The 13,754-nt window shown below is 41.7% G+C and overlaps 2 protein-coding genes across 4 annotated transcripts; one reads left to right on the top strand and one right to left on the bottom strand.

Annotated features, from left to right (window-relative positions):
* Positions 1 to 707: 707 nt before the first annotated feature.
* On the bottom strand, positions 708 to 7,556 carry LOC112901877 (E3 ubiquitin-protein ligase CHFR). 2 transcript variants are annotated; one of them, XM_025970739.1, is made up of 15 exons: positions 7,379 to 7,556; positions 7,107 to 7,263; positions 6,017 to 6,111; positions 5,732 to 5,793; positions 5,546 to 5,637; positions 5,333 to 5,468; positions 5,146 to 5,232; positions 4,789 to 4,882; positions 4,138 to 4,245; positions 3,462 to 3,562; positions 3,299 to 3,364; positions 3,123 to 3,210; positions 2,451 to 2,511; positions 2,301 to 2,364; positions 708 to 984 (listed from the first exon to the last, which is right to left on the bottom strand). In XM_025970739.1, exons 1-15 carry the CDS (start codon positions 7,473 to 7,475, stop codon positions 856 to 858), a joined length of 1,437 nt encoding a protein of 478 aa, XP_025826524.1. In that variant the 5' UTR covers positions 7,476 to 7,556; the 3' UTR covers positions 708 to 855. The 2 variants fall into 2 exon arrangements, with proteins under 2 accessions (XP_025826524.1, XP_025826525.1); XM_025970740.1 differs by lacking the exon at positions 2,301 to 2,364.
* A 2,217-nt stretch (positions 7,557 to 9,773) lies between these two features.
* On the top strand, positions 9,774 to 13,754 carry LOC112872453 (probable alkaline/neutral invertase F). Of its 2 annotated transcripts, none has more exons than XM_025935535.1 (5): positions 9,774 to 9,952; positions 10,076 to 10,465; positions 11,021 to 11,452; positions 11,931 to 12,489; positions 13,031 to 13,391. In XM_025935535.1, exons 2-5 carry the CDS (start codon positions 10,097 to 10,099, stop codon positions 13,324 to 13,326), a joined length of 1,656 nt encoding a protein of 551 aa, XP_025791320.1. In that variant the 5' UTR covers positions 9,774 to 9,952; positions 10,076 to 10,096; the 3' UTR covers positions 13,327 to 13,391. The 2 variants fall into 2 exon arrangements, with proteins under 2 accessions (XP_025791320.1, XP_025791319.1); XM_025935534.1 differs by having other exon boundaries at positions 9,828 to 9,952; positions 10,041 to 10,465; positions 13,031 to 13,754.

Here is a 13,754-nt window from a genome sequence, read left to right as displayed (position 1 = left end):
CTCTTCTGCAGCGAAAGGCCTCTGAATTTGTGTAGCGTAGAGCACCGTCTGCTTTTCAATGTGGTTGCCCGTGTTTTGAAAGTTTACTGAAAGATCCATCAGAATTTGGACAAATTCTTTTCGAGCACAACGAATTTCCCTAACTCAGTAGAACTGAGCTATTTTTCGCTGGCCCTTGCGAAATCCGCCAAATGAAATTCCTATGTTCCAAACAGGGCTTCAGAGGTTTATCCTTGGTTTAAAAAAAGTAATAACAATTTCATCATTAAGCTACCCAAAAAAGTGACGAGAATTGCGGCTGATTATGGTTTCAGACTGATTCCATTGGCGACGTAGACAGGGCGCCCATGTTGACGATGGACAGTAACCTCTGAGAACGACGCGCTAACAAAATTCCGGGCAAAGACTTTGCTGCAAGGCGAGTCTCCGACAGGGATGGGGAGGCGCGTTCAAGCCTGCACACCCATCCCCATCGCCATTTCTGCACCTTCGCCATGGGCGCGAAAACGCCATCCCAAGCGTGTGAACCCTAAACCCTGGGGGGTTTGCATTCAATCATCCCAAACCTGCCGACAGAGCGGCGGTTCCGGCAGCACCAGCAGCAGCGTCTCAATGAGACCTCGCTGTCAGGTCCAGCCAGGATCAGAAAAAAAAATCAACATGGGCGCCACATTTCCTGACCGCTTTGAGAGCAGAGGAGCATCACACAATGAAGAATGGATGTTGATGATAGAAATAGGTTCACATGATCACCGCCAATATGTTTACATGTGCTCAACCATCAGTAGTTCCGCAGAATTGCTGTACAATGTGGCCATCACCGGGAGATGACCTTGAAGAACGTGCCTGGATCGGCTAGGGGTTGCCTCTTGTAGGACGGCAGACGTGGTTCAGCTTCTTCGCGTGGTCAGGCCGATGGTGCTGGGTGCGGCACATGAAACCGTACCAGCAGCTCTCCCTGTCGACAGCATCAGGTGGAAGAAGCTGCAAAAGGGAAGGATCACCAATAGCCATTAAAAGACCGATAAGATCATCAACAATAAATAAATGAGACAGTGCTGTGGTGCTGGCAGAAGTTTATACATTTCTGCTTGATGCTCCTATTGTGTGGCTAAAGATGTGATTCGGCTTATAATAGAAGCTAACTTTCTTTTCGGTTTTTAGCGAGGAGACTAGAACCTAACTTATAAGCAATGAGCACAACAAGCACAAAGTCTTCAGCATCTTATATGTTAAGAGAAACATTTGTTATTCTAATCAGCTTATTTGAAAGCAATGATAGTTCAGTGGTTAGCACTGGCATTTTCCTGGCCAGCTCAACTAGTCAAGGATTTGACCATCAAAGCAACTCAGATATCGCATGTAGGACAGTTAAGTTTACCCAAACTAACTCATATCAGTCCATGGATGATTTAGAACCATGTTGAGTTTGACAGTTCAAGCATTTAAAACACAATATTTAACAAAATCACTAGAACGGGAATATTAGTAAAAAGTTTGCAGCCAGTTAAGTTTCAGAAACTTGTTGCTCAATAAAATATATCAGATAATATTAACAACCACCTAGTCCAGCATATACTAATTTATGTAACCTTACTGAGAGAGCATCAAAAGAAATTGTAAAACTGAGGGCGTTGTTTGTTTACTTCCACTATTGCATGGAACATGATTACTACTTATAAATACAATAAAAACACATTAAAATCCATAGGAAAGTTCAATAAACTCTATTAGTATGCACAGGGCAGTTGTCTCAAAACAGATCAGAAATCACATGAAAGCTCAGACTGTTTGCTCTTCTTTTCTTCTTTCTTTTTTTGATATGCATAAAAGTTGTCCCAGATGTAAGTGTAACAGTATCCAAGCTCTTAGGGAGACCAAACTTGGGAAAGAAGGAATCCTTACACTAATCACAATAAAATACCACTTGTGCATTCAGCACTATGCACCTTGCCTTAACTTTGATTGTAAATAGGTTCTAGTTGGTGAATGGAATATATAGAAGCCATTTGCAGAAATTAGGTACATCTGTCAGACCTATCATGGCCGGTTTCTGACAAAAAGAACTTAACATTTTCATATACTTTTATGCATATATTTCAATAATATTTTTGTTAGAAAACAGTATTAATCTTCAGGTCAGGCTCAGCCATGTCAGGCTGTATTGGGCCTGGCTTTTCAGTGCCACACCTCTTAAGGCCCAAACCCAGAATATGAAAAGGTCAACATCTTGTTGCAATATAGAGCAGTGTTAGACTACCTAGGTGATTAACATAAGTATTCTCAGTAAGTATACATACATTTCGGGGCATTGAAACACGGTACCAGTACAGCAGGAAATCAATGAACTTGTTGTAGCAATGGCTGCATTCATTTGAATCCATAAAATAAGTTAAGACATCAGAATGAAATAGACAAGGTCTTCTTCTGAACTCAGAAAAAGTAATTACTTGCAAATATATGTCGTGGACGTAATTGCATCCACATTATTCAATTGCAACCTTGAGCGATCTACATGGAACAAGAACATCATATCAGTGTAAAAACTCAGGCATATGCAACAAAGACACAAGACGTACAGTAAAGCCCAGCACATAAACCTTGTGCCAAATACTTAGGAGATTTTCCTTTAACAAAGGGAAGAAAGATAACGCAGAAGGACGAATAATGTAAATGAACAAGTGAGCATCTATGTGTATAAACGTTATATTTATTATGGAGCATAAATGGAGCAAAATTAAAAAACAAATCTGAGATAAATGTAAACCATTGAGGAATGACAGGTATACAGTCAATAGATTCTAATTTTATGAATATGTTGTTGATATTTAATCATGAATAACCAAAAAAAAGTGAGGAGAGCATGACATTTGGGACCACGAGAGAAGATACATTGGGAGCCTATTGGGGAGATCACAATCATTAGGTTCAATAAATGAAAAGAAATCTGGTTCCTGTGTTGTAACTGAGAAAGCAAATTAAACTGCAATGTTCTTTTGTCATATGGCTCATGTTAAGGGACAGTTAACATTTATATAATACATATTCTTTCACAGTTACCGGCCCATCACATGGGCATCAAAAGGGAAATCAACTGACATATATTGAAGGTTACCACTTACCAATTTCCATGTTGTCAAATTTTGATATCCACTCAGAGATTACAGCTTGCAATGTTTTGCCTGACTGTTCTATGCATTTTTCTGTGATCTAAAAAAACAAGGGAAACCATAATATTTAAAACTACAATACAGGCCCTAGGGAAATATGGGATATGATAATGGTGGAATATTCCTACATCTTTTTCATATGGGTTACCCCCATGAACTGTGACAGGAAGTCTGGAGATATGGCGCTGAGAGATCTGCAATATTACACAAGTTGCTCTCAAAACATTGCCTAGCACTGCGTATGATAATCAAAAGGACAGTTGGGCTTAAGAGATATCAGTGGTAGCTTACCATCTTGAAAGTTTCCTGGCTGCAGATTAGATTACAATGGCTTGAATTCACTCCTTGTGAACACCAATAAGACCCACAAAATGCTTTATCACACCCCAAACCTGCAAATAAAATTGTGTATTTCAACACAGTAAAGTTTAAAGGAATTAATGTACATAAATATTATCATAGACTTCGGTAAGGAAAACGTTCAATTGAACTTCCCATGCTTGCTTCTAACTTAGAAATTTCTGGGCTCCAAGTGAGAAAATTCCTCATACTATTCATGCACGAACAATATCATAGAGTTTGGTAGGTAAAACATGCAATCAAACATCACTTGGTGGTTTCTAACCTCGAGATTTCTGAGGGGCAAATGAGAATATCCGTCATACCATTCATGCAGATTTATGAAATAAAGTAACTATGTTTAAACCAACTGATGTCAAGCATATTCATCAGGTTAAGAATAATGTGAAGCAAAAAAAAAGTAGGTCCAAGAATAAGGCAAAGAATAAATTTCCATTTTCTTAATCATGGGACCACTTAGGCCTTGTTAGATGGACTAGGATCCACGGCTGAAGTCGCCTTCAAGCATGGCCTTTTCAGGGTTAAATAACCAATCACATGAAAAAATTTGGGGTTATACTTCTCGCAATCCACTAGAGAAGAAAATTTTATCAGAATTGGAACTTACATTTTTGTGGTATATTGACGTTAGATCTGGCTGGCATCATCCCTCCACATCCATTGCATTGCAAGTGCGCAGCTCCTGGACTGCATCTAAATCCACCAAATTCGGTACCTGCAATATTCTTGTCATTTCAGGTGCATGCAAGAAGAAGACAAGCTTTTCAAGAATCATGTCGACATGGAAGGTTACACATAATTCTCGATCAAATACATTGCTGTGAGCTAAAAGTATACATTTTTGCCCTGCTTTTATAGAAGAACACAAAAGTTACCTCAATCTCCACATCAGTGCAAGGATAGTTAAGTTTTCGAACTCATGTGAAGCATAGCATGATTGCATCATGACACGACTCTGACATTGTGAAATATTTACAACTTTTAAAATCTTGCTAATTTAGAACCATTCTTCAATCCATTTTTCGATGAAACTAATAAATAGTACAAACAATAAGATATGATTCATGGGTTAAATATCTGCCATAGGCCTACTAAAAATCATAATGTAGTCTTGAAGCACAGATCATTGTGAATACAAGATAGTCTTATAACATGATTGCACAACTAGTTGATAGATGAAAAACATTCAAGATCACTGAATGGTCAGGCTTATGTAACCGTACAAGTACAATATTCAAATTGAAATTTCTGCACATACGGCATTGAGGACATGGCAGATCTGCATTGTTGATTTCATCACTTGAACGTGAAAAAGGTCGTTTTCTTGATTGATTTTCCTGTTTCCCCAAAACCTAAGGTGTCATAAAACACATCAGCCACAATCTGGTATATTGGGCAAGACCATAAAAATAAAAGAAAAAAATATAGCTTTTTTTCTCGAATGGCGCAGGAGGACTGTGCGCCATTTCATTTAAGATAGAAAAAGGAAGTACAGGGATTAGACCACCCCTACAGAAAAAAAATAACAGAAAAAAATATAGCTTGCACCCTACAGATTTTATCTTTTATGAGACAACTTCGAAAAAAAAATGTTGATTGCATCTGCTTCACTCACAATATTAGATTTTACTGAAGCATATGACTCTAGCAATGCAATCTCCTCATCAGACCTCTGTAGCGATGAAAAAGCTTGTAATATAGCCTACAAAAATTATAGACACAAAAATAATCTAGCAGTTATGAGTACATAGTAGTTTTAGGAACATAATAAGAAATAAAGTCAGAAGGATCAAATATCATGCCTCTTCAATATTATGCAGGAAGTGATTCCTTCCAACTGATTGAACTGCCGTCCTACATTGGGGGCATGCAGCGCTCTGGCTTTTATCACGCGATTTAGATGAAGACCTTCTTAACCACTCTGAGAAACATCCATTGCTTAAACAGAAATTAAAGGATCAGAACCAAGAAATTTAGAGAAGCGTAGGGTAGAAAGGAAAAACTAAGAAATTTACCAGAAGTTATGGAGGCAGGGAGCAACAGTAACAACATCATGCCACAAATTCAAGCATATGCTGCACTTTGCATTCTCGATATCTAGCACAATCTGAGATCATTAGTTAGCTAGAAGTTAGTAACTTGAAATCAATGTCAAGATGATCATATTCATGAATATTGACTTTTTTTAAAAAAAATAATACCTTCACATTATTTTTGTCCTGGTCCTTTGAAGGTGTAATTTCAAAGGTATACACTAAATGACCTGGAAGCATAATGGAGAACATGAATGTGTTAGACAAATTCACTTCCCTTGTTCAGAATTAGATAAGCACAAAACACATAGAATTACTACATTGTTCAATGTAAACTACCTTCACACTGACAATTACATTGCTACATAAACATATGAAACAACTCAGCTTGTTCAGTTTCACAAAGGCATAAGGATAAAGACTCGGTATCAATATCATGTAAAACTATATTACCTTCTTTCTGGGGTCCAGAGACAATCTCACTCCCAGGTTTAATATCAACAGCTTCTTGTTTCACAATTGTCCCATCAACAATAATTGCATCCGAGCTTTGTCAATGGAACATGGAGGGTATGAGAAGCATGTAGCATCAGCAAATAATTTGACAGGTGAAACAACAGAAATAAACGCAGTGCAGAATTTAACTAATCCAGAACACACAGAGACAAAAAAAAAATTACTGTAAAGCATATCATATCCCACTCAGGTAACTTAAGGGTGCCGACAATTAACAGTGTGTCCTTCAAATTCATGTGGTCCACATTGTGCATTGTCACTCTTGATTTTACACAACCAGACACTCCAAATGTATAGACAAATTGCCACACATCGGTATGCGCAAAGTTCTATGATACAACGGTGAACCCCAGGCCAACAAAACTGCAACTTGTCCAACTTGTATTATCTTAAAGCCAATATGCATTTGCAACAGTTACTGGACCATAAGAATCTAGAGAACACAGATAAATGCAATCTGGATCATATTTGGGATGCCAACAGCCATGAACATCTCCAAATTGAAAAGGGGACCCGATACCGATGTAAGTTCAATACTATTCAGAATATGATTGTACTGGTTCCTTGGGAATCAAACTGGAGAACACCCAACGCATGCAGGCTAGAGCTAGAAATTGCACAGATATTCCAACATTTAAGTTACAAGAAGTAACTCAACGCAATCAATTAAGGTATCAAGAGGCAGGGACTTATAGAGATACAAAATCAGTTAAACCTCAACATTTCCCCGGGTTTTTTTTGAAAGAAACATTTCCCCGATTCACAACAAATTTCTCACACAACTCTCATAATAGTACTTATGGAACCGTTTCATCAATCCACAATTTCCATCATCCCATCACCCTCGCCTCACCAAGTCACAAGAACAAACCGTCACTGTCAAAATCTCAAAATTCAGTAACGCCAATCTTTCACGACACGGCACTAAAGTAAAGAAAACCGCACCTTTCCCAGAACGGGCGCCCAACAACGGCAGGAACAAGAACAGGAAAGGTACGAACTGAAGTCCATGGGCGCAGCGCAGTACCTGAGGTTCCGGATCGTGGCGGACGACGCGTCCCCGCCATTGCGCCTGATCTCGCACCACGCAACCTCCTCCCCGCCGGCGGCGGGCGCGACCAGGGAGCAGACCACGGCGTCGTCCTCGGCCACCTCCACCTCCGGGTAGGCGGGATCGGTGGGCACTGCAAAGGAGAGGGGGCGGGCACACGGAGGAGGGAACCGATCAGAGGGATCAAGAAACCGTGCAGACGAAGGAACCCGTGAAGAAACCGGGGAGCGGAGCGGCAGGCACCCCACCTAGCTTGGCCCAGGCCGCGGAGGCGGAGGCCGGGGACGACCCGGGGGCGGAGGAGGGACGCGGGGGCTGGGAGGTGGAGCACTCGCCGGCGTCCATGGCGCTGGCGGAGGGGAGGCCCGGCGTGCGCGCAGCGAGGATCGGGGGTGGCTGTTGCTTCTGCTTGGGGTTTTTGTTGCGGCGCTCGGCGTACGTGGGCCCCTGTTTTGGGTCATCGTGGTGGCCATTTTGCGTGGGTCAATGAATTGACCGACCGTTCTGACTGACGGGCCGGGCCGACAACATGTGAGCTGGTTTATGGGCTGAATTCTGAAACCCGTCTGTTTCGCGGTAAGCTTCCAAACAAAATGAGTCCAGAAAAACATATAAACTCGGGCCAGGCCAAATTTAAGGCGGGCTACTTATGAAGTACAACCTGGGCTAAAAGTGGGCCGTATTTGCTGGTGTCTCGGCACGAAGAAGAATCCTCGCTGTTTGGACATTGACGCGCGTCTGCCCGTATTCCTTTTGTCCAATCATAATCTAATAATCAGAAATAATCCAGGTCGCGCGGGAGAGTGCAAAATTCTTTTATTATAGTGGAACAGTTGTTGTAGCTTTACAATAAAATTGTTCTGCATTAAAAAATTTATTCCACCAAAAAAATTATCCAAATATATTCAAATATGATCTTGTTTTGAAGATTTTATCTAAAAAAATACAGTGATGCAGTCGGATTTTGATTTGGATATATGGTTTGAAAAATACGAATCTTTTTTGTTTATTCTATTTTTATTTCTTTTTGTACCACGTGCTAATAATGATTTCTCACTTCCGTGATATCTTGACTACTAGTCATACATTGTGACTTCTAATAGCCCTCTAATAATGATTTTTGTTTGGAAACCATATGCTAATCTTTACTGATTACTAAACAAAACATCAATGGAGAACTGGAGATGCATCCAATTCGTGGAAGGTGGCAAGGCAAGTCAACTATCGTTGGAAAGACGTGAGACCGCACCAAATAGGCACTTTTACCATATTTTATTTTAGATGCATTCGTTCATAATTAGCACGAAACTTTGTCGGGCAATTCCACTTGGAAACCCCAAAAAAAAAACAGTGGCGAATGGAAAAGGGCACGGAGCTGCTGCTGTTCGCTGAAAAGGGCAAGAACATCTCTTTGGTTCCTAGCTCCCAAACAGCGCCGAGACACAGTGAACGGTGTGTGCTTCATTTCCATGACGATTGCCAAAAACAACGAAATCTTGGTGCTTTTTTGCGCAAGCAAAGTGAGGTCATCGAAGGCCTGACATGTTGAATTTTTCTCCCATTTTTGAAAAACGATAGGTTGATTATTGAAAAGAGACTTGCTTTTTAAAAATGAAACTGAAAGTGATTCGACGATCGCTTGTTTGGATTTGGACGTGACTCCAGATCCCGCACAAATATGAAATATCCATCCCGTCAGATCTCTGTGTCCTCTTTGGAAAGCACCCCTAGTTGTTGCTGGTCAAGCCGTAGCAGCCGGCACCAACTCCGAGGGAGGACTAGCAGCCTGTGGCCTTGTCGTGCCACGTCGGATCCTGGTCAGACTCGCCGGCCGGAGAGCAGCCTCCCTCCGCCGACTGCTCCTCCGTCCACGAAAGCCGCCCGCCGGCGATTCAGAGCGACCAATTACGAGGAAATTCCCTTCTGAAAACATCTTTTTTTTTATGAGATCCTTCTGAAAACATTCCAATGCAAAACTGATAATCCTTTCGTCTTATCTTATCCTATCCTGATCATAATCCTACCTTTTTTTTGGCGAGTGATCATAATCCTGGTTTTGGTTGCCGAGAGTAAATCAGTAGTTTTATTAGGAGAGGAAATCCATATACAAGCACTAACATGAAATATTAGTGATGTGAAATCTACTTACCCTGGTGATAGGATCATATTGGTTATTTCTCCAATATTTCTCAAGGTGATATCTTTCCTGTGGAACATAGACATTTCTTTGTTTACACCGTAAATCCAATTTCAAGAAGAACTAGCACGGTAAAAAAAAATATAAATGCACGAATAGCGATTTACATGTACTTTGCTTGTGAGATCCTCCAAAACGTAGGTTTTGGCTTTAAATTCGTCGAGAAAAGAGCTACTCCGAAACACTGAAAACATGCGGAATCTGCGTAAAACCTGCATCAAACCTCGTCAAAATTGTTTTGAGTTCCCAAAAGCTTGAGAAGTTCGTCGAAAAAAAAAGCTTGAGAAGATGCTCATGGTGGCTGCTCCATTTCCTAAAAGTTTTTGACATCTGTTTGTGCACATTTAAATAAGGCAAGAAATATTTTTTTTCCTTGGTTTTTGACGGGTCTTTTTAAGGACCGGCCCGAAGCCCATCTCGTTCGTTGAGCGACGGGTAGCACAATTTCTTCGTCCCCCAATTTTTGGAGGCTGTCCACCGCGCACCACACCACACCAACACCACCACCACCCTGCGCGCCGCGCTCACCTCGATCCAGATCCACCCACCCCCTCCCCCGTCTCCGGCGGCCGCCCTCCCCGCCAGCGCCGCGCAGCGAGGACCCCCTCCGGCGCTCCCTCCACCGGTAATGCCGACGGGCCTCCTGTTCTGTCCTCCATTGTCTTGTCTGCCGCGAATCCTTCGTTCTCAATCCGAATCCTGAGCTGATGCAGGTTTTTTTTTTCCCTCACCGCGGGATCTCGATCAGGAGCGCGGCGCGCGGGCAGCCATGAAGCGCGTGTCGTCGCACGTCTCGCTGGCCTCGGAGGCGGAGATCAACCTGGACCTGTCGCGGCTGATCATCGACAAGCCGCGGTTCGCGCTGGAGCGGAAGCGGTCCTTCGACGAGCAGTCGTGGAGCGAGCTCTCCCACCGCCAGAACGACGGCTTCGACAGCGTGCTGCAGTCGCCCGCCTTCCCCTCGGGGGGCTTCGACTCGCCCTTCTCCATGGGCACGCATTTCGGCGGCGGCCCGCACCCGCTCGTCAACGAGGCCTGGGAGGCGCTCAGGAAGTCGGTCGTCTACTTCCGCGGACAGCCGGTCGGGACGATTGCCGCCTTGGATCATGCGTCCGAGGAAGTGCTCAATTATGATCAGGTAAAAATCAAATTTTGCGAAAACAGAGGAATCTTTTTTTTTTGAGCATTCTGGTTTCTGTTCTTTGGAAAGACATGACATGTTAGAAATCAATCAGTACTCCAGAATGTGTCTGCTTGCCTAGTTAGTTGTTTCGCTCATTGGGTCTCAAGACATTGCTACCTTAACTTTGATCAGTTGACCTTTAACTTCATACTGCCATGCTATTTTTTCCAGGCTATTTTGTAAAGCTTCTGTCATAATATGTGATGAATCTGTCATGTAGGCTGCACATTGTTTCTCATGCAGTACCGTTCCATTCTGTCACTGTCACTGTCACTGTCATGACTTGTAGATGCAACAAGGTTTTGACTTTTATTCTGCCTTTTCTGAGATTATTAATTGATAAAGTGGCCTTTTGTTATCTATATTCTATCATTCTGGGATATGAGAAGTATGGAATTTAGGATCTTTGGTTGCTTTGTAGCTGGAATTTTCTTGTATTTCAGTTTCTGGTTATTTTCCTTTAAAGATTTAATATCTGATGCTGCGTTGATTTTTCCCTTGCTATTGCAGGTTTTCGTGAGGGATTTCGTTCCCAGTGCATTGGCTTTTCTAATGAACAATGAGACGGATATAGTGAAGAATTTTCTCTTGAAAACTCTTCACCTTCAGAGCTCAGAAAAAATGGTAGATCGGTTCAAGCTTGGTGCAGGAGCGATGCCTGCAAGTTTCAAGGTGGACCGGAATAAAAACAGAAACACTGAAACCTTAGTTGCTGATTTTGGTGAGAGTGCAATCGGTAGGGTGGCACCAGTTGACTCAGGATTTTGGTGGATTATTCTCCTCCGGGCATATACAAAGTACACTGGAGATGTTAGTTTGGCAGAATCACCTGACTGCCAGAAGTGCATGAGGTTGATATTGAATCTCTGCTTATCTGAAGGATTTGATACATTCCCAACTCTGCTTTGCACGGATGGCTGCTCAATGATTGATCGTCGAATGGTAGGATCATTTCACCTTGATCTAATTCATATTTAGATGCATGTCAATAGAATCAGTCCTTATCAGTTGAGGTGGCAATGGGATTGTTGGTTTCTGCATGTTCTGTAATCAAGGATCATGTCCTGTTTCTTTGAACAAAATTTAGAGGGATAGCCTCAGATGGTCAACAAATGCTGATGGGGTGACAGTGGCTATACATCCTAATTTTTTAGAACTTTCTATTTTTCAAGTTTTTATGGTAGCTGCACATATTTTCATACTACATGCAACCAAATTTGAAAGGCAATATTGTACAGCCTTACAGTGGGGCAAGAAAGTGCATAGTTCTGCAGAAGTAGAAGCAGATAATACTGGCAAAAAGGGCGATCTCTAGTACAACCCTACAAGTTCTCTTGTTGTTTGTTCTACTTTTGAATTACATTTTAGTTGGAAATGAAGATGCCCATCAGCACATGATTGTAATTACTACATTTTTCAGGGTATATATGGTTATCCAATTGAGATCCAAGCTCTATTTTATATGGCATTAAGATGTGCTCTCCAAATGCTCAAGCCAGAGGGTGAAGGGAAGGAATTCATAGAGAAGATAGGACAACGGCTACATGCATTAACCTACCACATGAGGAATTATTTCTGGCTAGATTTTCACCAGCTGAATAACATATACAGATACAAAACAGAAGAGTATTCCCACACTGCTGTGAACAAGTTTAATGTCATACCGGATTCAATCCCTGATTGGGTGTTTGATTTCATGCCATGCCGAGGAGGCTACTTTCTTGGCAACGTCAGCCCTGCTATGATGGACTTTAGGTGGTTTGCCCTTGGAAATTGCATTGCAATTGTATCATCTCTAGCTACTCCAGAACAATCAGTTGCTATAATGGATCTGATCGAGGAGCGGTGGGATGAGCTAGTTGGTGAGATGCCTCTGAAGATATGCTATCCTGCTATCGAGAATCATGAGTGGAGAATTATCACTGGATGTGACCCCAAGAACACCCGGTGGAGTTACCACAATGGAGGATCATGGCCAGGTATTGCCTCTATTTGCAATGTGTACTTTGTGATGTTCGGCTTAATTCTTGAAAAAATAACAGTCATTTCTGTATCATGTGTTTCATTAGTGATTAGACAAGCTGCAGGCATTTGTTAATTATTGTTTAAGAATGAAGATTGCAAGTTCATTCATCATCATAATGTAAAAAAGGGTATTAACTAAAATCTGTTCTGAAACTGATGACGTAGTTAAATTGTGTATGCACCCGATATATAAAAAAAGTTTGGTCTAACAATCTTTGATAACATGCAGTACTTTTCATGCTACTTCTATAAAAAGGCACTTGTTAACTAGGTCTTCTGAATATTTTTCATTTTCTCTTCATATGCTTACCACTGCATGAGCAGAGTGGAGACAGTGCTTCACTGCTTCCTGATGTCTTTAGGAGTTGAGATTTGGCTTTAGACACAATTACAGATGTTGATTTAATTGTTATGCTGTATTCTAGAGGCAAACTCAGAGCTTCTGATTTCTTCAAAGCCTATCAATTTTTCATTCTCACTTTTTTTTTCCTGCAGTTCTTCTGTGGCTGCTGACAGCTGCCTGCATCAAGACTGGTCGGCCACAGATGGCAAAACGTGCTATAGAGCTTGCTGAGTCAAGGCTGCTCAAGGATGGCTGGCCCGAGTACTATGATGGCAAGCTGGGAAGATTCGTTGGTAAGCAGGCCAGGAAGTTCCAAACCTGGTCCATTGCCGGTTACCTTGTCGCCCGCATGATGCTGGAGGACCCATCGACGCTCATGATGATCTCCATGGAGGAGGACCGACCTGTGAAGCCAACAATGCGGCGGTCAGCATCATGGAATGCCTGAATGCTTCGATAGCTGTTTCTGAAGGAAAAAAGAAATCTGAGTCAAAAGGTACACAGATGATTTGTGATTTGTTCAGACTACAAAAGGTTCAACTTTGATCAGTTGAGCACTGTCAGTTAGGACAGAAGTGTATACCACAGAGGATAATAGGAGTTACACAAGATTTTGCCACTCATTTTGGATTTCTTTGGAAACAATACCAAGGCCTCTGTTCAGTTTAAACCTTGATTTTGGAATAAGAAATCGCTGTTTATGCAAATGTTTCTTCTCTGTGTTAGTGCAGGGTTCGTATCCAGGGGTGGGGACATTCCAATGTATAAGGTTTCAATGTTTTAGAAATTTGTCAACATATATAACAGAGTTCATTGTAGCTGCAACAGTTTAATTTCAAATTCGTCCTAAATGTCAAGAATCAGAATAGACAAGCA

Source organism: Panicum hallii, chromosome 8 (genome assembly GCF_002211085.1).
Source record: "Panicum hallii strain FIL2 chromosome 8, PHallii_v3.1, whole genome shotgun sequence".
Taxonomy (NCBI): domain Eukaryota; kingdom Viridiplantae; phylum Streptophyta; class Magnoliopsida; order Poales; family Poaceae; genus Panicum; species Panicum hallii.
This window is presented reverse-complemented; position numbering and strand designations above follow the sequence as displayed.